Source organism: Electrophorus electricus, chromosome 10 (assembly GCF_041902795.1).
Source record: "Electrophorus electricus isolate QZ-2024a chromosome 10, ASM4190279v1, whole genome shotgun sequence".
In the NCBI taxonomy this organism is placed as follows: Eukaryota; Metazoa; Chordata; class Actinopteri; order Gymnotiformes; family Gymnotidae; genus Electrophorus; species Electrophorus electricus.
The window spans coordinates 19,151,572-19,176,129 of NC_137506.1; the positions used below are offsets into that span (position 1 = coordinate 19,151,572).

At 40.0% G+C, this 24,558-nt stretch overlaps 1 protein-coding gene across 2 annotated transcripts in view; it reads right to left on the bottom strand.

Moving 5' to 3' along the window:
* alk (ALK receptor tyrosine kinase) overlaps positions 1-24,089 on the bottom strand; it is a 236,713-nt gene extending 212,624 nt beyond the window's left edge. For both annotated transcript variants that reach the window (XM_081721954.1, XM_027020557.3), the window contains exon 1: positions 23,093-24,089. In XM_081721954.1, the coding sequence (XP_081578080.1) occupies positions 23,093-23,840 (748 nt within the window). In that variant the 5' untranslated portion in view covers positions 23,841-24,089. The remainder of the gene's footprint in view (positions 1-23,092) is intronic.
* Positions 24,090-24,558: the final 469 nt, after the last annotated feature.

Sequence of the window (24,558 nt, forward strand, 5' to 3'; positions counted from 1 at the left end):
TTATATTCTAAGTGTGATTAAGAATAACTGGCCAATGATAGATATGCTGATAAAGATAAAATGGTTTCAAACCAAAGGGAAACAGGTCCAGATGAACCAGACGCTTGGTCTCTCTCTCTCTCTCTCTCTCTCTCTCTCTCTCTCTCTCTCTCTCTCTCTCTCTCTCTCTCTCTCACACACACACACACACACACACACACACACACACTCACTCACTCACTACTCTACTTCTGATGATGAAGAAGGACATCAGCCAAAAGGGCAAGGAAAGAGCAGCATTCTGTGTTTCAAGGTGTTGACATTCTGATAAGTAAGATCTAAAAGTAAAAGTATTTCACATAGCCCGTAGTGTTTCTTGATGTAAAACCAACTAAGATCAGTGTGTTTTGATTATGGAGACCTTGTGTTTTTGGCAATAAAATGGACAATAAAATAACTTTGCCCATTAACAGGGCTTTGTAGCCTTATGTTTATGAAAATACAGCACACATTACTATTCTTTGAATTATCTATAAAATCTAAATATTTATTACTCGTGTTGAATAAATACATATGTGTCCTAGACTGGTGAGCTTTCCACGTGCTTCCATAAAAAGCAGAGTCCAATCTGACTTGCAATTCATTTTCAACATCAGTCAAGAAGAGTGAAATCTGTGTCAGGCAGCTAACACGGATGCGGACTCGCTTTGAGATCAGGTCAAATCTGCTTCAACAAAGGAAAAATGACATCTGCTTCAGTAACATCAGAGAAATCCCTGTCAGGACAGTTTTCCAGTACAGCAGTGACTGATATACAGTTCGAGCATTAAATATAGACGCATCTGAAGACACCAAAGGTGAAGGGGAGGTGTTGCACTGATTTTGCACTCATTTTGTTTTCATCTGTTTATAGATGTGTTCCTCATGTGTTTAATGCAATATCATTTTATTATGTTTAGCTTCATGTTTATGTTTAGTGATGAAATCTATATTCCAATGTCCAAAACACCAATAGTCCTGGTTCTTCTGTGTGGTTTTTGTGATGAATTTAGCATCCAGGACAAATACAATATTCATACTGACACACTGCCTACATATTATTGTAAGATCAGCAGTACATCGACAACGTGCATCTTGCCAACAAAAGACGGATATAGCATTCCAGAAGAATGCTAAGTGGGAGAACCATGGTAATTCCTCTACCTATCCTTAGCCTGAGGAGAAGAGGGATCAAATGAATGCTAACACTGTTTAAAGATTTATCACACTTTGTGACAAGCAATATCCCACATAATTCTATTTTTCCCCCCTATAATAACGTGGAAGGTATAATGCATGAGATTTTTTTTTTTCTTTAATGTTGTGAGAGGGTTTTGTCAAGTCTACAGTTTGTTTTTGCACTGTAATTAATTAGTAACATAATTATTTTTTCTTCATAGTTATCCTAGCATTACTATATAACCCAGACAACACAGATTCATTTTCTTCCTCTAATGGAAAACAAAAAGGTTTTAAATTAGCTCAATATGTACTGAGGTTTATGTTGTCTTACCAAGGTATAAGGAAGAAAAACAAAAACAGCAATATATTTAATACATATCCTGACTCACCATTTCAGTATGGAGTCTTTTTTCTCCCTCACACTGATCCTTCTATCTGAGGTCTGGGAGTTTAAGGGTGCGACGCAATATTTTCGCTGGGCAATTGTCTTTGAGTTGACTTCTAATGCTGTCCTCCAATGTCCACTGAGTTCTGAATGAACACTCTTTTGGTCTTATCGACTTATTTTTTTATACAGGACAAAGCTTTCAAGGATCCTGGTTTCTGGCATTGAGTCATATACTTTCTTCTAGTCAACAGGCAACACTGGTCTGTCTCACTGAGGAATCCTGATGGATGCTTCTATCTGTCAGTGGATGGTGCTTTGAGCCTCTGGTGTTGTTACCAATCCCCTTTTGAGTAGTGCTCGTGCATTTGCACATATGTTCATTCAGCTTAGTATTCCTGATAGAAGCTTCTATGTTGTGGACAGGCAGGTTATATTCATCTGTAGTTGGATGATGTTTGGCCCTTGCTGGGGTCCCTTATGATCAGTACTGGACTGCATTGTCAATTGTTAGCAGTAGTTAGGAGTTAGCAGTTGATTCAGATGTTTTGATAGTGCACTGCAGTGCCAGTGCACTAACTGGGTGTGCTCAGAAGAAGTGATACATATGATCAGTGACACATATGATCAGTGACACATATGATCAGTGACACGTGTGATCAGTCCTATATACACTCTGCTCTATTAAAATGGTTCTGTAAAAAAACCTAGAATATTATTATTTCTATAAATGTTACATGTGCTTTGTCAGAAATATCTGGCTAGCTATCCATATGCAAATAGGAGAGGATGTGTGATAATCTAGGCCACGGGTACCTTAGATTTGTAATATGAGATATGTTTACCATGTGATTCCAAAGTATTGTTGATTTGCCAGATCAGTTTACTGTTTAGATCATTCAGACAATGAAAAGGTAGCTAGCTTGTGTGTGTGTGTGTGTGTGTGTGTGTGTGTGTGTGTGTGTGTGTGTGTGTGTGTGTGTGTGTGTGTGTGTGTGTGTGTGCGTTTGCACGTGCAACAATTCCTCATTAAACTGGAGAGCAGATGAAGTCCTCTCCATATAAGACTATGAGAGTCCTGCATTCATGACCTGCTATACTTGACAAACACATTCAAGCACTTTCAGAGCTTTGGTACCTGCTACTTCAAACCCAGATGGTTTGAAACCCAGAAACCATATGGTTTCATCTGACCCTAAAAATAAAAATAGGACATATGAAGATTTGCAAAACAGAAAGTAAGAATAGATTACTTGTTAGTTTGTATATTTATATAACATTGAAAAATTGGTAGTCTCATACTTTCACAGCAGTGTAAGAAATTGCACCAATCTGCATAATTTTAAATAAAACGGGGTGGCAAATACTGGTGTCTCCTCCCTGGTGTGTAGTCATCTGTGCCTCTTTGTTCTGGGGCTTTCTGCCATCCAGCTTGTCTTTAGTAAGCATTTGTGTGCCGTGGCGTTCAGGGCAGCTTATCGTCTTGGCCATTGAAGAGTACTCCACTTTTCAGCAGTGAAAAACCCACTTGCTTTTAGCCGGTCACGGGCCTGCCTCAAGGTGAAGTCCCATCCAGGGAGGTTATGAAGCTGTGGGTTGCAGCTGAGCAATGGGAATGTCTCTGCTACTATGTTTCCCATGTTTTTATCTTTTTTCTTTGTCCATTTCTCATGCCATCACTCTGGTACAGGTGACTCTTGATCTTATCTCTGCATTTGATCCAGTTTCCTCAACACCTGCATTTAGCTACGAAGACAGAACTTTCCAGATGAAACAATTACCAAAAGCGATACAGGCAATAGGTAACCTGCTTTAATGTTCTAGCTAAATAAATACCAGCCAAATACATTGGATAAGCACACTGACCTGCGTTTAACCTCGACATTGTCTGTGAGAGAAGAATGATGCCCTGCAATACAAGCAATCAATTAATCAATGGCTATGGGAGAGGATGTTTAGCCTATAAATTGACCATACTATTTCCTTATGAAGAAGAGTATCATAAAATGCCATCAAATGTCAAGTTATACATAATGTCAGCCACTGTGGCACACTGAAAAAGACCCATGTTGCATGTGAGTGGTGGTTCCGTGGACCCGTGGAGAATAGATTTTATTAATTCATATACCCCCAAAAAGTGAATATGAATAGTATTTAAAAAAAACTGTAAAGTTCTGTTTTTAGGCCTGACAGATATTAGACAGAATTTTTTCTTAGGGCATGCCTTGCCCACTCATGCTTTGGCTTTTGATAAGCCATATTATTACTGCATTCATGCTTGCAAGAAAGGCATGGAGGGGGGTTGTATTAATAATTTAAAAGGTATTAATATGCTGAACTGTGTGCTCTTGAGAGGAGGTAAATCATTTTAAACAATTTCAGTTGTATGTGGCAACCAGTGCCCAACATGAGGTGAGAAATAATGAAATGCAGCCTTCCTCTCAATGTTGTCTGCATTTCAGAAGCCTGTTTTAGGAATACAGTGTGTGGTTATGTGATCATCTGTGTCATCAGTGATCAGTTATGTGTGTGTGTGTGTGTGTGTGTGTGTGTGTGTGTGTGTGTGTGTGTGTGTGTGTGTGTGTGTGTGTGTGTGTGTATGTGAGTGTGTGAGTGTTCACCTGTAAGTGAATATGCAGCACTGCTTAATGGAAGTAATGCAAACTTAGGCTGGTCATTGCAGCCCTGAGCCTTTTGCTGCCAAATTAGATAAGAATGTACATCACTCTCTATTCTGGCATGATAGAAAGCAAGGTAAGTAGACAAGCTTAATGACCCTCTAAAGTTTATGACCTTTTAGCACAGAGATTTCTGCTGTATATAGCGGATAATTTATGTGACATGAAAAGGGGCAGGAAAGAGTTTCCTAATGTTTGTGCAGCATTTCTGTAAGGCTTGATGGGAGACACACAGCATTCACCACAGTATTATTAGCCCACTAAAGTCAGTCATTTGGCATTATAGAGTGGTGACACAAATTCTCCAGTTTCTCCTTAATGTTCTCATTGTCTCTCTTTGCATAGTCTAATTGATTGTTTTCCAGAGTTCTTTTTTTTCTCATTTGTGACTGAGAGTAAATGCAAGATAATACATGAAATATAACAATGCGTATCATGACAATATGTAGGAAAATAATAGACATTTAGTTCTCTGTTCAACCAAAATGTTTTGTGGTATGCACAGAAAATCTATGCATATTTATCCAGTACATGAGCTAAGATGCATCGGCCCTATGTCAGTCAGTCTGTGTAAAACCTGTAAAAACCTGTAGCCATTCTGCCACACTTGTTTCTGGCAGTCCTTTCCTTTAGTGTCAGATGCTGTATACCAGTTGAGTTGGGTGAGTTCACAGCAGGGCCCATGAGGGGCATTATACTGATGGAAGTTATGGTGCACTGTAATTTAAGTAGAACGTAGATATAAAGGAAACAAGGCTTTTATGAAGACCATCATGGGGCCTGAGAATGGAGCCAGTTTTCTCTCTTTCCAGGAGCATGAGTGACTTTTACTAGCTGCAAAAGCTGACAAATCCATTGAAGTTTTGGCAAGAATGATGCTAAATTATGACTCTTTTTCAAAGTACATCTACTTGAATCTTAAAATTATTTTATAGAAACATTGCAGATAATTTTATGAAAACATAAATACGAAAACACATCTGACTGTAAATCTCACCACAATAACAGTTTATAGAGATTTGCAAATGAAACACCAATGCCTTATCCACAACGGCAATGAAACTACACATTGACAGCTGATCAGAGACCTATTAAAAAATGACAATAACCTTATTATCAAATGCCCATAAGATAACAGGAATGAACTAGGATTATAGAAGAACACAAGTCCACTCGCTACTGCCACAGGCTGCCAACACTTGTACAACCATGATTTCTGACGTAAAAGAGTAGCATTCACAAATAAGAACTGGCCTAATTTTATCATGGCAGCATCTAGAAATTTGTGTCTGAGGAGCTGTCTGATTTGGCAATGCTATCCAAATAAATTAACATGCCACCCCAGAGAGTGGCAAGAAGATATACATATTATTGGGACACAACTCCCATTAGAGCAACCCAATACACACTGTTAGAGGGGCAAAGGCTTGCGAGATCCTTAGAGACCAACATGGTCTATTTACATGACACAGCATCAAATATAGCCTTTGGAGACAAAGATCAGAGCACATCCATGACCCAGAGGTTCACAGATAACTTTCATATAAGGGCAAAACGCCTGCATACAGGCTTGTTATATAGTAAATGCGGATGTGTTAGGAAATGTGTATGGATGTAGTGTATTGTCTTTGTATTTATTATTGGTTTATAAAGGGGCTTCTATTTGTATTTTTGCTCTACTTACATGTAACATTTCCAGGGCATCTGCACCATAAATATCTTTAATCTTCAATATTTAGCATGCCGGCCTTTATGGTCAGTTATGCAACTTGTCACATCCCCATTCATGGCTGTGCTCCACAGCTCAGCTGTGCCAGGCTGTTGACCACTGCCTCCTGCTTTCTGCCCTCTCATCAACATCTGCAGCTGATCCACATTAAAGACTCATACTGGCTCACTGCCAGTGTCTGTACAGTGTCTTGACATAGTAAAGTTTGGAGCTTTATGCTTCCTATGTTGAGTATAGTCTGCCTGTGGCTCCAGACCTGTTTGCTCTAATCCTCTGCCTATTACACTGTCTCTGTGTATTGTTTTAACCTATATTAGTCTGTTCATTTGTTCATGACATTGGACTATGTTCTCACTTGCTGTCTGAAATACATTGACTTCAGTTTATGCATTCAGTCTATCTGAGTTGGGTGTTGCACATGTTGTTGCTGCTGAGATTCTTCATACCACAGAGAGGTCAGGAATGCTTTGCAGCTGCCCTGTGGGTACAGAGCCTTTCAAAACAAACAGGTACATTTATTTATATTGTAATATCAACTATTGTCTTCTATGCTTTGCAGTTGCTACAGTTAAATGCATATGGTGAAATATAGCCTTTGAATTTATATTCTTTTGGTCAAGAAGTTTAGAATTAGAGGAGTTGTCTGGGGATTGAACATCAGCTCATAAAAAGGAAAGAACTCCATACCCTTGGCCTCTAGCAAACTTGAACCTGATCATTTATGTTTAGAGATTTGCTGCAATCAGGTGAAGCTCCCTAAGGGTAACATTTCACATGATTCTACCTGTCTTTTTTGGAACTTGTAATTTCCAGTTGTTTTAATATATGCGTTAAAAAATTAAATATATTGGAACATATTGTTTGAAATGGGAACATGTATTTATCTCACCTGAGAAACTAAGCAAGAAAAAGCATGGTGGAGACTATAGAGGGGTGGATTCAAGTCTGCTCACTCATTTAATCACGTTCTTCTGTCTCACGCCAATTAGCTTCCATTAAAATGGTGATGGAGCTCTGCTGGCAGAACAGTTGAAAGGCTGCCAAGTGCTTTTTCTCACTTGCTCACCTTAGCGTTCCCACCATTAGCTGTCCTTTTGCCCATTTTTGTCTCTGTATTGCTTACTCTTTCTTTATCTTAATGCTGAATACAACTCACTCCTTCACTCCTGGCCTTTCATGAGACTTAACCCTGCTCCTCTCCCTCTGGAGATCCTACCACGAAGTGTTTCTGCACATCAGATTCTTGCCATTTATTCAAATAAGCCTACTCAGTAGGAGCTTTGGCTCCAGATCGATGTGCAAATGCCACACGAGTTGCTCAGCTATGGGTAGGCGGCGCATCCACCCCGCCTTCCCAGGACACGGTCATCAGCCAGAGCTGCTCATGCCCAAACCACAGGGCAATGGTGACTGAAGTCTTATCAAGAAAACTGACTATTGTAGCACAGAAGAGCTACAGACTCCGGTGGCCACAGAGGGACTACTGTCTATCTCATATCAATGCCACAAAGCAGACGTGACTGATGCAGCCGATGACAGCAGAGCTGTCAATAAACGAAATTATCCAATTTGGTCAGTCATACACGTATTGTCTCCAACACTGCATGATGAAGAAATGTCTGCTTAGCTTATTATGTACATTTTCACTGTATAAGCCTTTGATCTCATCATGCTACAATCAGGCTGTGGGGCTGGTATAATTGTTTAATTGCACAACTGAACTTTAATACAATTTTTATTTTTTCAATTTCAATTTTTATTTTATTTTCAACATTTTTAACTGCTCCTTAACTGTAAAGGATTTAGATTTTTAAGGATTGCTTAAACCTGCTGGCAGCTCTTTCCCCCTTTCTGTGAAACATTATACCTCTTTACAGGATCCTCAAATCCCTTTGTTTTTTTCTTAGCACTCTTTATGAACCCGGGCTCATGCACCTGTCAGTGTCATCATTGGAGGCAGTTTTGGCTCCTTAGCAACTAACCCTGCCTCATTAAGTGCATCACTTTAAAAGGTGTTTCATGACCCATGAAAACTGGCAGTCTCCGTCCGCGCCAAGGCCTCATGTCGGCCAGGCTGAATTGATCAGCCCGGCAAAACAGGTTGGTAAACAGTCGGCCATGGGTACAAACATAAAGCGTGAGAGCAGAGAAAATGGCTGCTATCTCGTCTTTCTTCAGTGACAGCTATAAAGCCAATACAATCAGTCTTTAATGGCCTCTTCCCCTTGGATGGTCCCTGTTTAATCAGAATAAGAGCAGGAGGCAGCCTCTGTGCCCAGGCACTGCCATTCATTTTTCCTCCCCCATTGGTTTGTTTGTTTTTTTATTGCCTCTCTGGTGAGGGTCTGGCATTCATCAGACATCTGATTGAGCCCTGCTCAATACTAAAGCAGTAAAGCGAGGAGAGACGGAGGACTAGAGGCCCGCCGCATCACTGTTCAGAGCAAGCTGAGCGTGGCTCCCATCTGGAGGTCCGGGCCTCGGTCTCTCCTCAATGACTTCCCTGCCATGTGCCGTCTGCAGCCTGGCTAGCTTTCACTCTGCTTCTATTGGTATTTGTCTCTGGGAATCTTGACAGCATGCTCCAAATGGGAGGCTGGGAGGTACCAGCCCAATGCTGGTATGTGACGTCCCTGCAGTGCAAGTGATGGCATGACCCTACATGTAGGCACACAGTTGCACTCTGTGACAGACTCTAAGTCAAATGTTCATAGGGACTCTGTGAGTGGCAGACGGGATTGGAGGGGGCTCACTCTCACCTCAGCGGCCAGTTGAGCAGCTACCACATGGTCAGGAATGAGTGTAAATGGGCTGATCAGAGATGCTGTCAGGTTTCTGATTCTCAGGGGAGGCAGATCCTATTCCCTGCACTCATTAGCTGTCGCTCACTCCTACGCAGGTAGCTGGAGAGCACCTACTGCCCGGTCTGTGGGGTCCCACTGCTGGGCCAGAATAGAGCCACTTACAGTTTAGTCCAATGAGCTTGTCTCTTAAATATGACTATTCTTGCTGTCAGACAGAAGAGCTGCAGACAGAACAGAATCGTTCTAAGCTGCTGTGTGAAAACAAGCATGTACCACTCTAAGCTGTCCCGGTCAAATCAGCCCCTTTTCACTCTTTGTGTTCTCTGAGCTCCTGCCTGAGATTTGAGTGGAGTACCAAAAGAGGATAGGGAGAAAATGTGAATGAAACATGTAGAGCCTTATATAAATAACAAATTATAAAATGAGATTCCAGCAAACATATCCACATTAAAATACTCTGGCTGAAATGTTGCATTAAACCATTTGTCCTTGTAAAAATCATATGTGGCCGTTAAAAATGCCAAAGTTCTTTCCAGCCTTGACAGTGCAGAGATTACTTGTCTCCTATTCAGTCTTGTTCCCTCAGTCTAAATACATAAGTCAGAGACTGAAACATTTTATTCGTGTTTGACCCTTGACAGCATACATTTCACATGTGCCTTGTCACTTGAGGAGTTGGTATGTCATTTCCTGTTGCTACAGTCATATTGAGATTTCTGTTCATTCAGGGGTGAATTTGATTTATGTGTTAGTCAGTGACTATCTTCCCATTCTCCCATTATAGAATCAGAAGTCAAAGAAGTCAAGTTAGGTAGCAAAAATGAGCCTGTCTAGACAAGGCATCAGAATGCATGTCCATTTTAGGTTATTTGGTTATGGCTCTTTTAAGATTGTGAAAGGCAACTTTTCTCTCTTTACTCAAAGACATTTTTAACCAGGCCGTGTCTCTCCATTCCATTTCTGTCTGATCTTCTGCTTTGCTGGTGCAATGACAGTGCAATTTTTTTTTTAGAGGGGTCAGCAATTTTGATGCTAAAAAGGCTAAAAATGCAGCTTAGCCAACAGCAGAAATATTGCCAACACAAAGGGGAAAAAACCTTCTTACTCCCTTGACACACTGCCAGTTCCATCTATAACACCTTTCTCATCTTGTCCTGGTCCTTTTCACGCCCACAGAATGAACCAGCATGTCAGGAAATATGTGAGCAAGATGAATGGGTCAGAATCAGGGCTTGGAAGGCAAGTCAATGGTCTGTCCAAGAAGGGCAAAGCAGGCATGCCTAGTTGGCACCAGCAGAGATGCACTGCATTTGAATATACTGTGCTAATGCATCAGCTCAGGGCACTGGCTGAAATATAGAATGCTTTAACAAAGCTTTCAAGGCCAATATATCCCAGAATGTAATAGCATCCCATCTGATATTATGCACTTATGGCAGAGCTAAAATAAACCTTAATGTCTTGGGTACACACACTGGTATCTGCCATTCTGCAGAGTCCTCTCAGTGGATTCTAACCCCGTAAAATGGATCTGTATGTGAAATATGAGCATTGTGTGTCACTGCATCATCTGGCACTACAGTGAGGAAACATGGCACACCGCCACACTCATCTGCTCTCAATGGTTGAATGCAATCTCTTTCAAACAAGTTTGAGCATGAAAGTAGTTTGAGACCAAAGGTAACTGGTTTTTGATTAAATACAACCGACACAAGTGAGTCAGTGATTCAGTCTGTGATTTAATTGCAATGTGAATAAATTAAATTTTTTTAAAATATATTAGAATTAAGTACAGCTTTATTTTAGCATGAATGGATTTGACAAGTTTTTTTGTTCTTGATATTGTTTATTGAACTGATCATTTTCAATAATACTTAAAAAAAGCATTCTGCATAGATAGGTTAAAAGTGCAAATTTAAATGCAGATGTTACCTGAATTCTTCATAACCGCTTTGGTTGTCAGACCCTGGACAGTTCTTAGTCCATCTATCAGCAAATCGTCTCGCACTCAAACAAAGATGAGCATGTACAAACAAAGCAGGGACAGTAAATAAACAGGCACCAGTGATGATTGATGTTTTTTTTCTCTCTCACACTACATGCAAACAGTACTCCCTCCCCCAACAGTTTTCAATTATGTGCCATATCTCAGCCAGAATAGTCTGTGCTCTCAAGTGTAGAGCTACTGCAGCCTTAGTGTTTGAATTTCAACCATCATTTCCTCCTCACACTCCGGGAGAAAGACAGACAGACAGACGGAAAGTTTGACTCTGTCAAAACTCTGGCATCTCTCTCTCGTTCTCTCTCTTTCTCATTCTCTCTCTCCCTCTCCTTCTCTCTGGTTCTCTTTCTCTCTCTTTCTCTCTCTCTCTTTCTTTCTCTGCTGCTCAGGCTGGGAAGAAGATAAGCTAAGTGTGGCTGAATGTATGTGAAAAGTGTGTGTGGCACTCTGCATTCAGATGCAGTGACGTGACTCCGGGGGAGCTTTTGCCAAGCACACCACACTGCGTGCTGTCGTGGCATGAGCCGGCGATAAGCTCGACACTCCCTCCTGCCCTGCTTCCCCACTTCCCTGTCCACCCCCCCTAAAACACCGGTAGACCCCTGCTCACCTCCCTACCTATTCTCCAGTGTGGCCTGCTCCAACAGAGCAGCGCTGGGAGATGAAGCAAAGTGTGTGACCCACAAAAAGATTTGGCGGAGGATTATTGTACGACAGCACACTTTGTACCAACTCACACCTCTACATTCACGCTATCTGATATCACGTTACATGCATCCTCTTCTTCTGAGGCTCCTCCCCTGTCAACAATCTTTGTAGAGAACATTTTAGAGTCAGTACCTCATCTTAAGCCTAAATAGGGAAAGAGAAGTCAAGGATTATGCCTTCTGCTGCTATTGTGGGTATATTAGGTAGAATGGACACAGCTCTCAGCAGCCTTGGCGTTCTTAATTTGTTGCTTTGCAGATGATTCTCAGAGCTCCAACCCTGATTCTCTCTCTAATGTGCTTATTCCTTGTCATCAATGCTCACGTGAGACTTGCTTGTGGTCCATGTGGGAATTGATCTCACCTTGACTGTCAGCTGGATCTTTGTGTTAACACATTTTAGTGATTATTAGCCACATACCAACGCCATCCACCATGCACAGGTGCACGCACACACAAACTAACACACACACACACACACACACACACACACACACACACACACACACACACACACACACACACACACACGTGTGTGCTTCAAGAAGCAGACGCTGCAGTCACACTAGCCAGCTGCTAGAAACACATGCTTGTCAGAGCAATGATGAACGCTACCCTAAAATTTGTCTGGGCTGCAAATAGCCTAAACTCATCATTTTAGGATCCTTTGGCTTTTTAAGACATCGGTCATTTCTGTTACTGCCCTGTTGGATTGAAAATGTACTGCCTGACTAATTACCTAGGAAATGGGATATTATTAAGAAATAGGCTTCACACTGAAGAGCTCATAGCAGCACACTTCTGATCAGACCTCTCGTTAAGGTGTTCAGATTTGGTGGAGAACTTTTAATAAGAGCTGTCTAATAGACTTTACTTTTCATTAAAATTCCAACATCTTATGCAGCAGTGTTTAAAAATGTCCAATATCTTCGCTTAGTTTTCATAATTACCAAAGTCTGAGCCAAGAGAGCCTTTATTAGACATTCAGTCTCAAAGAAGGGGACAAACCATGTGCAGTGCCATGCAATAGTACAACAAAAAGACAAGGGAAAAATGAATTAAATGAGATGTTACTGAAGAATTGTTTTTAGTCATTTAATGAAAAAATAAATTACATTAATAATACAGGTGAAAGAATAAATGTATCAATGATAGTTTTCCTATATATATATATATATATATATATATATATATATATATATATATAGGTAGTTTCTTTTCAACTAAGCCTTAAATTGTTATTGTCTCATGTATTATGGAATTCTTTTGGGGTTTTACCAGTGGTCTCTCTCTAGCTTTCATTTTCTCTCTGTCTGTTTTGCTTTCCCTTGCTGTAGGTAAACTATCCCAAACAAATGATTATGAAAATATTTATTATGCTTCCCTTGTGTAGAAAGAAGTGTGGAACATATTTGTTTGAATAATCAGTTAATGGTGGATCATGCATAAAGAGAACTGTAAAAAGAATAATTTAGGACTTACCCATATTATTACATAAGTGCATGAGATAAAACTTTGAAAGTTTTCAGTGAATTCAACTTAAATTACAGTGTATTCTTTATCAAGCCCCTTTTATTTTTATGTACATCCAGAGGAGTGCACTGACCGACCCCAAGCTCTGCCTTTTTCCTTTAAGCTCCAATCACAATTTAGCAACTACACCTGAAATCAACCTGAGGAATTGCATAGATGTGGCAGTAGTTGTCCTGGATGCTCTGGACTGGTTCCTTTATCTTTTTTTTTCAAAACCCAAATAGAAAATTACTATTTAAATAATAGCAGCTTATTCAGCTATAGGAAAGATCTCAATATAAGCTGAACACAGCAGCTGAAAAATAACAGCTAGTGAAAAAATCATATTTTGTTACACCTTTTAGCTTCTTCCCCACAAAAATCTCATTAGAAACTGAGCAAATTTAGCACTTACTAACCTAAACATAAGGCAGCCTATGTGACTACTTCACAAAAACAATTTCTGACCAACTGCTGAATTGCCAATCCCTTTTTTCTAGATAATATTGTTTTTGTTATTGGTTCATTCAAAGAGAGAGAAGTGGTACCTAATCTATTTAAATACTGAGCTGCAACTCGGTATTACTTACTGATTAAAACGTCACAAATTCAGAAGTTCTCTCCTTTGCTGTTTTCACTTTTTTATTTCAGTTTCTTTAAAACAATTAAATTGGTATTATTATTAACAATTAATAGGTAAACAAGATCTACTGAAGATTGAATCCTATCAAACTCTAGTCATATAACATCTGTTTTAACCTTACATAATGTAAATGACCATCAAAAGATGCTCTCTGTTTATTCATTTTTTGTGTGTATTCATTTATTCATTACCACTTTATTGTCCTTTGAAGATAGACATAACAATGCATTGACTTATTTTGACAATGTTGCTGATTTTTGATAGCTCATGTTGTATGTATGTAATGAACAGGAGGGAATACTCAGTTAATGATGAAGGATTATATGTTGAAAGGTTCTATTTGTGAATTTATGACCTCACTAGAAGAAGAACCAGGCAATTTGAGACCATTTGCTAAATATATGTTTATCTTTACTAGAACTTCAAGATCACTTGCATAACATTTATGGTTACTTGTGTGTATGTGAACTATGTACTTTGCTTTCCAACAATTTCATCCTAGTTAATTGTTTTCATCTTTAAACCACTTAAGGTGCAAAATGTTGTGTTTGTTTTACATTTATATTTACATTTATCTGACACTTTTATCCAAAGCAACTTACAATTTAGTTTTCTTTGTTTAATTTGTGAATGGTGGTGTATATATATGATATTTTCTATGGCATTATGCGACACTGTATGGTATTTAGGTATCTTGATTTGTCTTTTATTGACATTTTGTAAAGGAAAAGCTTACTTCTTTATTATTTAAAAGCTTATTTTTTTACTTATTAATATCTAACAGCTTACTTATTTTTATTGAGCAACTTAAGAAATGAGGCATGGTTTGTTGGTTATCCATGATTTTTTGGCAGGGGGGGTTGTAATTCCCTACAATGAATTCATGGAACTTGTAAATTATCATGACTCATCAGTCCTTGAGTTGGCCATCATTCAGCTGGTGCTGCTACACAGAAATCAGCAGCAGGTGGGACTTGGATTGGGTCAATTATCAGCTCCCATACTACTTTAGTGGTGTGGACACAAATGATGTTGTTGTACCCAAAATAGTTGGTCCCTCTAAATATGTACAAACTAAACCCCACTTTTAGACCAAATGCATTACCCTATGTAGCATATGTTTAATGCAAGAATATGGACTGTGTAATGGTGGCAAGTAATTGTCCCATGTCTCATGACAAATTATATTTCTCAGCAGGGTCATTTTATGGTACGTGATAGGCTACTTCATAGCACACTGCATTCCAGTTTCTACTATGTGGATGGTGACATATATCACACAACTATATTAAAAGTATAAAGATCACCTTGCAGCATCATGTAATCATACAATATTCTCTCTGTTAAACATACACACTTGTGTGTGAGCGCACGCACACACACACACACACACACAGACACACACACACACACACACACACACACACACACACACACACACACACACACACACAACCAGCTCAACACACAGGAGAGTATATTTCACTAATAATTTGCTTTTACATGTCTAGCTCTTAGCTGCACAATGTAGGCCAGTGTAATAGGAAAGACCAATTTATCAAAAACTCATGAGCTGCAAGAAAATATATCCACCATAAGTACCCAGCACATAAGGGAATGAAGATAAAGAAATATGGGAACAATACTAAAGTCACCTTGAATTACCTGAACAATAAAGTGTCCTACACAACCACTGAAAATTATCTTAAAAATTAATATTCCATCTTGCATCAATTAGGTGATGAAATGTGTATAACCTTGATGGTAATATCAAACAAGCAATTCTTCTTTCTGTGATTCAGCTTCTTTACAAATGGTAATTAGAGCATTACTGGGTGTAACCTTGAAGGGCATATAGTTCGTTAATAAACTTTTAAAATCTCTCTAGTCTGTGTACATAAATAAAATATAAATAAATTGATGGATGAATGAATGAACAAATGAAAGAAAGCTTTGAAATAGAGCTTTATGATTGTTTTCTTGATTAAGTACATCATGTGCTCAGCTTTAAAACCACAATAACTGTAAAGATGGCATAATTAGCTAGCATAGTATGTAACATTTATTTATAGAGTACATTTCTACAACTGCTGTTGATCCAAACTACAACAATGAATTATACCTGTGTTGGTTTGTATTAGTGAATAATCATACTTTGAAAATACCAAATAAAACATGTTTGCAAATGAAGTTTCAATAAACATAATCATGCCTCTTAGATGATGTACTAAACTTGCTCAGATCTAATCTGTATATCTGAAAGCAAAACACCCCATTAAGTAAACATATGTTGGTTCTCCACATTATCTTTGGTTTTGCATATGCTAAGTTTTAGAAAAAGAGACCAGATTGGAGAATGAAGTTCATGTCTGCCTATTACACACTGTTGGAGTTCTATTTATAGTGCTTTCTCACTGAATCCAGACATGCACATATTTAATTAGCTGGATTACTTGAATTACTTATTTAAATTGCTGGAGAATACTCTAGATAACCTTATATTAATTTAGAAAGTCATTTTATTTACATAATTACATTTTTGTAGAACCTGATCATTTGTTGGGTTAAGTATACATTCATACATCTGTATGGCTAACAGCCTTAAACATATAGCAAAAGAAACAGAACAACGTGTCAGAGGGATAAGATATACTCTGGTGTGCTAAATCATTAAAATGTATCAATCACAGTCCAGCAGAAACATTGCAGTCTGTGCCCATTCCCCATAGCTTAGCTATTAAAGTATTCTCAAATTGCATGTTTGGCCTTTGTCACAATTGGCCACCCTCCTGGCATCCCATAGTTTCCCTGTCGTGTCTGTTTTCCTTTACTTCCTTGTTCCATTTCTTGATTTCTTTTTCTCCACCCCTCGTCTGTTCCTCAATCCCACTCCTTGTTTTGATTTTTGCTGTTCTTATGTTCACCGGTGTCTGGTTAATCTTTAATTGTCTTGCTTATTTAAATCCTGTGTTTTGTTCACTAGGTTGTCGGTTATTTTGATAAGTTTGGTTTGTCCCGTCATGCTCAGATTGTTCCCGCTATCTTTGTTGTCGCTCTTGCTTTTCCATTTGCCTAGTTCGTTTGTTACTTTGCCTTAGTCTTCTTCCCGTGTCTCTGTTTTATTAGCCTCCCTTGTTTAGTTTCCCTCGTTTATTAAAGAACCTCCTGCATCTGCATTCTGCCTCTCGCCTCTTCCCTGTAAAAACATTACAGAATAACCAACTGCTAACAAGAATGCAGCAGGAGGGCCTCGTTAAATCACATTGTGTTCTGTCACCTTCAGTTCAGCCACCTTCACGCCACACTACAAGGGACGCTGGTTTACTCCCAGAAGAGGAGTTTGATTATCTCAAGGCTCTGCCCTCTACGCTTAAGGCTGGGAAGCCTTTAGTTTTGCCCTCACTTATGGCAACCCTGAGTGAGTAAGATGGGGAGGACAAGTCTGTTGGGAGATTTATTATGCAGTGCCGCATATACTTTCAGAATCTGACCTGCCCTAATCCCCCCGAACTAGTGAAAGTGCTGTTCATGAAAACCTTTCTTCAGGATAAAGCAATAGAGGGGTGAGATAATATTCCAGCACGGAGCTCAAGAGACTAGGACAGTGGAGGGGTTCTTCCAGCTGTTAACAGCACAATTTGCTGCAACCCCACCATACCAGCCTTCTGTAGCTACTACCCTCTCAGCCACCCCGAAAATCCATCTCACCAGCGTAGAGGATGTCACCCAGCCTGATCCAGTCCCTGTTCCCGGCGTGAGAGACACCGCCGCCTGTTTTGATCCAGTCTCTGCCTCCAGTGTGGAAGACACCACCTGTCCTGCTCCTGCTTCTGGTGTAGTGGATGCCACCTAATCCAGTCCCTGCTTCCGGTGTCGAAGATGCCTCCTGTCCTGATCCAGTCTCTTCCTCCAGTGCGGAAGACGCCACCCATCCTGATCCAGTCCCTTCCTCTGGTGTGGAAGATGCTGCCCATCCTGATCCAGTCCCTGCCTCCGGTGCGGAAGACGCCACCCATCCTGCTCCTGCTTCTGGTGTAGTGGATGCCAACTATCCTGTTACCAGGTCTGTCTAAACATATAGACCTGTTGGACCTGCCTCCACTGATCTCCCAAAGCACCTCTGGACCTCTCAGGCCCACTGCTGACCACCAAAGCCGCACCCCCCAGACCTCCCAGCAGTACCGCTGACCGCCGAAGCTGTGCCGGCAGACCTCCTGGGCCCGCTGTTGACTAATGTAGCTGCCCCTCTGGTCTTTCCTGGCCCGTTTGCAACAACTGCAGGTCGGGACCTGCCCCCAGCCAGACTCTATTTCTGGAGTAGAGGACGCTACTCAGCCAGTCCCTGTTTCTGGCATGGAGATCGTCGCCCTACCAGTTCCTTTTCTGGGAGTGGATGAAGCCACTCTGCATGTCCCTGCGCCTCATGCCAGGCCTGTCCCTGTGGTTGTTCCTCGAGACTCCACTATGCCCCCAATAATTGTTGCAAGTGGGGCTCCTAAGACACTTAGGACTCCTTCGGCCACTCATTGCAGTCAGCCAGCAACCCTAAAGGCCTCCCTGTTGACCCCTCAGACCCATGTAGCTTCTATGTCTACACCCTGTGCAATTCCTGTAACTCCTATGTCTACACCCTGTGCAATTCCTGTAACTCCTCTGCCCCCTGAGGCTGCTGTGCCAGCCCCCATTACTGCCCCCATGTCTGCTTCTGTTTCCTCAGTTAATATTTTGCCTGCTCCTGTTCCTGGTTTTGTCCATGTTCCAGTCTATACATCCATGCCTGTTTCTGTTACTATAGTTAGATCTGTTACCCTGCTTTGTAGCATCAGTGTTCCATTACCTGTTCCAGTACCCATACTCATGCCTGTGGTGTATTTTGTTCCTGTGCCTGTTTCTGTTGTGCTGAAATACTTACCACTGTCTTTGCTTCTGTTCCTGTCCCCGTTCCCACAGCTGTGCACAGTCCTAATGTTTCTCCTCTCTTCTCTTCTCTTGTATCTGTGCCTGCCTCCTGTTCCAACCATGTCTCCAGGCCAACTCATGTTCCCCATCTGGCTTCTGTCCCTCAATCTGCCCCAACTCTGCTACCTATCCAGGGTTTAGCCCTGAGTCCCATGCATGCCCCTGGTCTTGCCACAATCTCTGTTTGTAGTCCTGTCCCTGGTCCTGTTCCTACTTCTTTGTTTACTCCATGTGTCCTCTCATCTGTTTCTGCTCCTCAACCAGGTCCTATTTCAAGTTCCTATGTCCAGATTGGCTTCCTCAATGTCCATTAATTCTGTTACCTGTCCTGCCTTGTCATCCCTAGCTTCGCCTTTTGGCCCTGTCTCTGCCACAATCCTGGCATCCCTGTTTTCATAGTTTCCCTGTCGTGTCTCTTTTCCTTTACTTCCATGCTTAGTTTTCTCTGCCCCTCATCTATTCTTCAGTTCCACTCCTTGTTTTGTTTTTCACTGTTCTTATGTTCACCTGTGTCTGGTTAGTCTTTAATTGTCTTGGTTATTTAAGTGCTGTGATTTGTTCCCTAGGTTGTCAGTTATTTTGGTAAGTTTGGTATGTCCCATCTTGCTCAGATTGTTCCCACTATCTCTGTTGTCACCCTTGCTTTTCCGTTTGCCTAGTTCGTGTGTTACTTTGCCTTACTGTTCTCCCCGTGTCTCTGTTTTATTAGCCTCCCTTGTTTAGTTTCCCTCGTTTATTAAAGAACCTTCTGCATCTGCATTCTGCCTCTCGCCTTCAAATACAGCCTTCAAATAAGCCCAACTGTAGATAACCCTTGAGATTCCAGTCATATTAGCATTGTAGATAGATGGTGATAGGTTAGAAGGACAACTCATTAAGATGCATTGATTTTTATCTGACTAAGCCAAGTATTACAGCCCAATAAAGGAGGATGCCACTGAATGAAGAAAGAGCATAGCTGTCTCTCTTGAACATACTCTACACTCCCCTAAGGATGGAAGGACTGTGGTAAATTGCTGAAATTGCTGTAACTATGTTAAAATGATTTTGGTTGGCCTCAGCTGATTAGTTAGTTAGTCATGCGATGAAGATTTGGAGCTGTACAAAAGTACTCTGCTGCTTTAATACACACTTCTCATGTATGTGAAATGTTCATACCCCTGTGCAAAGATTTATTTGGCTCAAGTAACACTAGGACAATGTTTTAGCATATAGCAAGAGGTTAGGCATTTTTGCCAAGAGAAAAGACATAAAAACTCAAAGAAAAGATAAAAATCAGGAAGACAAAATATGCTGGGGACAAATATGAGGAAAACAGGCAAGAAAAGTAAGAGGAGAAAGAAACTTCCAGATTGGCCCAGTTTTGTGGCTGCAGAGAACCAATATACTCTGAGGTGATATCAGAAGAGGGACTCAAATTCTTGACATACTTTGGGTGTCACAATGGAGAAGGTGTGAAACCTCAGGGATGTTCCTGGGAGAACACATAAATCTGCATAGTTTATGAAGGTAAAGTCCTTTATTAATGAGACTAAACATGGTTGTTTGCTGTGAAATAACTGTTAAATCAATTAAAGGTGAATATATTTGTTAGACACAGATCAATAATAAAGATTTAAAGTTAAATCACTTCATTAACTAAGTAACATAAATGATCATGAACACTGCAGTCCAAACATTGCATTTTGGCTGATATTTTGTAACTAGAAGGGACGATTATCAGGACTAGATATGGATTTCTAAAACATATTGATCTTTGAAGTAATCCACTCTGTGGTTTGACTGGGGTGCTGAACTGCAGTCTATGACCTCTTATGTCTGTTGATTATAAAACACATGTATAATGAACCTGTCATTGCTAAATGTTGAGATCAAACTGACAGCTATAGACCAATCGCTTACTAGGGTAACAGTGTCACTTCAGAATGACTGCTTGTTCACCATCTGGGTGAAATGCATATGTCAGAATTAGTTCTGAAATAAACAAGTATGAGTACCTTACAAGCACTGAATTTGAGCCAGCAGCTAAACTGATCTTAATCATACTTTTAGGTGATGCTGCATATAAGACAATGTATAAACAAGTTTTCCTATCAACCACTTCTGATTTCTCCTAGTAATTTTAACATCCAGTTGAACACATGCTCATGTAGGCAATTGCGGAAAGTTTCGTAAGCTAATGCCTTCACTGAATTGACAAAAGACAGCAAAATGGCACATGAACAACAGCAATGAATCAACCACTAGCTCATAGAATATAAGAACATACTTTTTCATTTGGATGAATCGAATATTTCTATTCAGTTTAAAATAGTAATCTTGTAATTGCAATTGTTGTCTCAATAGTGTCTTCATGTAAAATAATTCTCCCAGTTGTTTTCACAGACCAATAATTTCTTCACTAAGCTTCACACACACAGAGATAATAGGCTTATGTTTTCCAAACAAATCCTAGAACACATGTCCTAAGCCATACTTGATGCTCAGTGCACAAAAGTCAAGGCAGTCTTAGCAAGACTAGCCAAGGCACAGTTGTCAGAAAAGCTGCATGCATAGCTTTGAACCAAACAGTGGTATACAGGATTCAAATAAGACTAGCATTTTCAGGATCTCTTTGCAAACACAAAATGTAGCGGCCACAGAGGTTAAAGTGTGCTGTTATTGAGATACCAAGTTTCACTGTGAATTCCGTAGTGAAAGAGATAAACTGTTCCAACCAGGCATCTTATTGATTCTCTCTTATCCAGTGAATGGGAGAGATGCGTACAAGAGAGGCATATCCATTGGGGGCCATTTTCAAGCCCACTCAGACAATAAATGTTGCTGTCAGTTAAAAAAAAAATGCACTTTTTCACTTTCGTAACCAAATGCATTTCTTATTTACCTTTGCAGAGCCCATGAACTTTCCATGTTACATAGAATCTGCATTTTCTTTGCTTTTTATCTGCCTATATGATGACATAAGCTTGTTCTTAGAGTTGTCATGCTGTCTGTTACTGCTGATGGTAATTGATCTTTTCTGATGTCTTGTGTTTAATAAAATCTATCTGTGGAAGAAAAAGCATAGATATTGATATGTAAAGGAAAAAGAAAACTGATTGTAAAAAGTCATACAAAACACCATAGAGGACAGATGATCTTACAACTTCCTTGCTCTAGGGTGGGATAAATATTTGAATCCTTCTCATAGTGGTATAACACTCTAGGACTTTGTATGGTTAAGAACATCAGAGCACTGAGATCACCAATAAAGCCAACCAATGCCCACTGGCAATGAAAGCATATACATGGATTCGTTTACCACATTGATTTGACTTAGCAAAAGTAGGTAATATCATCCCTGAAGTGTACAACCTGTACCTTTACATAAGCAATACTCAAGAAATGAAATTTTATGAAATCTCAATAAGTTATTGACAGTATATATGATTAGTTAACAATAAAGCTTATCTAAGTGGATTCCTTACTGTAAAATGCGTTGGATTCAAACAACAATAACAATATATAACTGGCCATAATAACAATATGTAACAAGTAAGAATCATTTCCACAGTTGAAATAAAGTATTTTAGGTCACTGGTCATATACTGATCATTAAACAAATGTATGTACATTAAGTGCATTGCAGCCATAATGATTTGCATAATCATATAGTGACTGATAAGAAATTGTTCAAACCACCAATTCCGCAGGGCCTTTTTAACCTTGAACATTGAATAGCACACACATGTCCAGGTTATCCCACTTAAGAGTTATGGTTTTCATTCTTTCTGTTTGCTTTCTAATCAACATGCATTTTCCAAGGGCAGGTTAATTACAAATAGCTGCATTGTTAACAGTTGTACCACAGAAGTAGAAATCGAATAACCAAGGCCATGTCATGTAGTCCCCCAACTTTAAAACAATTATCCTATATGCATCCAGGTCTGAAATACCTCTACCAAAAAATTATGTATTAATTAGAGCTAATTACACTGCTATGACTGTGTGGGAAAAAAACTTCACCCCTGGATACTGACATGGTGAGACTAAGCTCAGCTGTGGATTCTGTTTAAAGTAATAATAGTTTAATACTAGATTTATTTTATAACCTTTATTGCTGCCTGCCATGGTACTTTGAAAGGTTTACTCATCTGTCAACAATGAAATGTTACAGAGCAACAATCGTTTAAATGCGTAAATGTGTCAGTATATAGGCATACAGCCCATTTGCAAGATTGTTGAAGGCAAAATAACACTGGAAGTGTGCAATTCTACTGAACTACCTTTTAAGGTTTTCACATTAATATGAATGTGTCGTTTGATAAGTGTTGTTTGTTTATATAAAAAATTCTAATTTCAAAACATTGCTAAATCAATAAACAGCAAAATGAACAAATATTAAATGTTTGCTTGCAAACTATTAGGTTTATAACTATTTTTTTAATAATTTTTTTTATTTATAATTGTATAACTATTTTATTGTCTTCTTACCACTTGAGGCGATCTGTAGTAATAGCCGGGCGTCAGCAGCCCGGATGGCCGCGGAGTACTTGTCCTCTTTCCCTGGAACCTGAGCTTTCCGCTCCGGCATAAGTCGAACCCTCAGCCTACCTCCTTCGGCTCCGAGCCACCATTCCAAAATACGTGTTAGGTCAATTTCCAGAAATAAGACCGGTGCATCCTCGTAAACAGCTAGCCCTCCGCATCCAGCCTTAACCATATCTTCACCTATCTCTACCACAACTTGATTTGATTTTCGGCTGGCCTTTGTCAAGCCTAAATTCAGAACTTTGGGCATCGGCCGCTTGTGTCGATACGGGAGCTGTCCAGTGCTAGATCCGTTCAACCTTTCTGCCCCCATGCTGTCCATCGCGGCCAACTTTGTGTCAAGCAAACTGGCGATGGTTTTTTGCAAGGGTATGCAGTGCATTCGTAAGTTAGCGCGCACCGTATAACATCCGTTATAAGTCAGGCAGTCTCCATTTAGCGGGCGTTTAATAAACATTGCCATATAGTGTCGCAAAAGAGACGGGACAGCAAAATCAACAGACAGGGTCTTTCTCTTGAGTCTAGAGCTAAAGGTTTGGTTTGAATCCTTTTTGCCGCTTGCCTCCAGTGTGCTATTAACAAGAACAGACGTGGCAAAAGTAAGTCCGTCTGTGCCTTTTTGCGAGGCGCACTGCAGCTCGATCAAAAATGCCGCAGAGCAAATGAAAAAGTATAACATCCTAGCCGTCATGGTTAAGGTCGAAATGAACCTGGTTTCGTTGCTGCTGATGTTGATCCCTTCCGTTCCTACTCTCGTTCCATACAGACCGAAAGGTTAAGTCAAGAGGCGAATCGATGGTCATACAGACTGTGTATTTTCTTGGATTGGTCTCATCGTGAGACAGGTTTGCTACATATTTGTTCCGTGAAAGCTTTTACTGTGGTGTGGCTGTCTCCTTCTCGTTCCCAACGAAAAGTGCTGTCTTCTGCTTGTAAACGGTTTCCTTTACCAAAAAAAAAAAAAAAAAAAAAAAAAAAAAAAAAAAATCTGTGTTTCGCCTCCAGTGATGCTGCTTGGTATGCTTGACAAGTCTTCTCCTGGGATGGTCAAAGGGTCCTTGTATCTGCACGCAATACTGTCGAGGCAATGCAAGAAGTCGTTCTGTCAGCAAATAGTCTACTGTAGGCGCAGTATCGTTCTCTTCTCTTAAATTTCTTCCAACGGTCGTATCTCGGTTCCACAGATGTCGTATAGTCAGGCCACTCTTTTCGAAACCAATATATATAGATATCTCCAAACTGTGACCACAGAGTCAAACGTGAATTAAGACGATAATATTATTTTAAAACTGGAATCAACAGATTGTAATCTTTTTTTTTCCCTTTGGATAGTCTGTTCACTGCGAGAGGACTCACCTTCGTAGCCAGTCAGCCAGTTTTGCTTTTTCAAAGCGATTTGTTCATTTTAG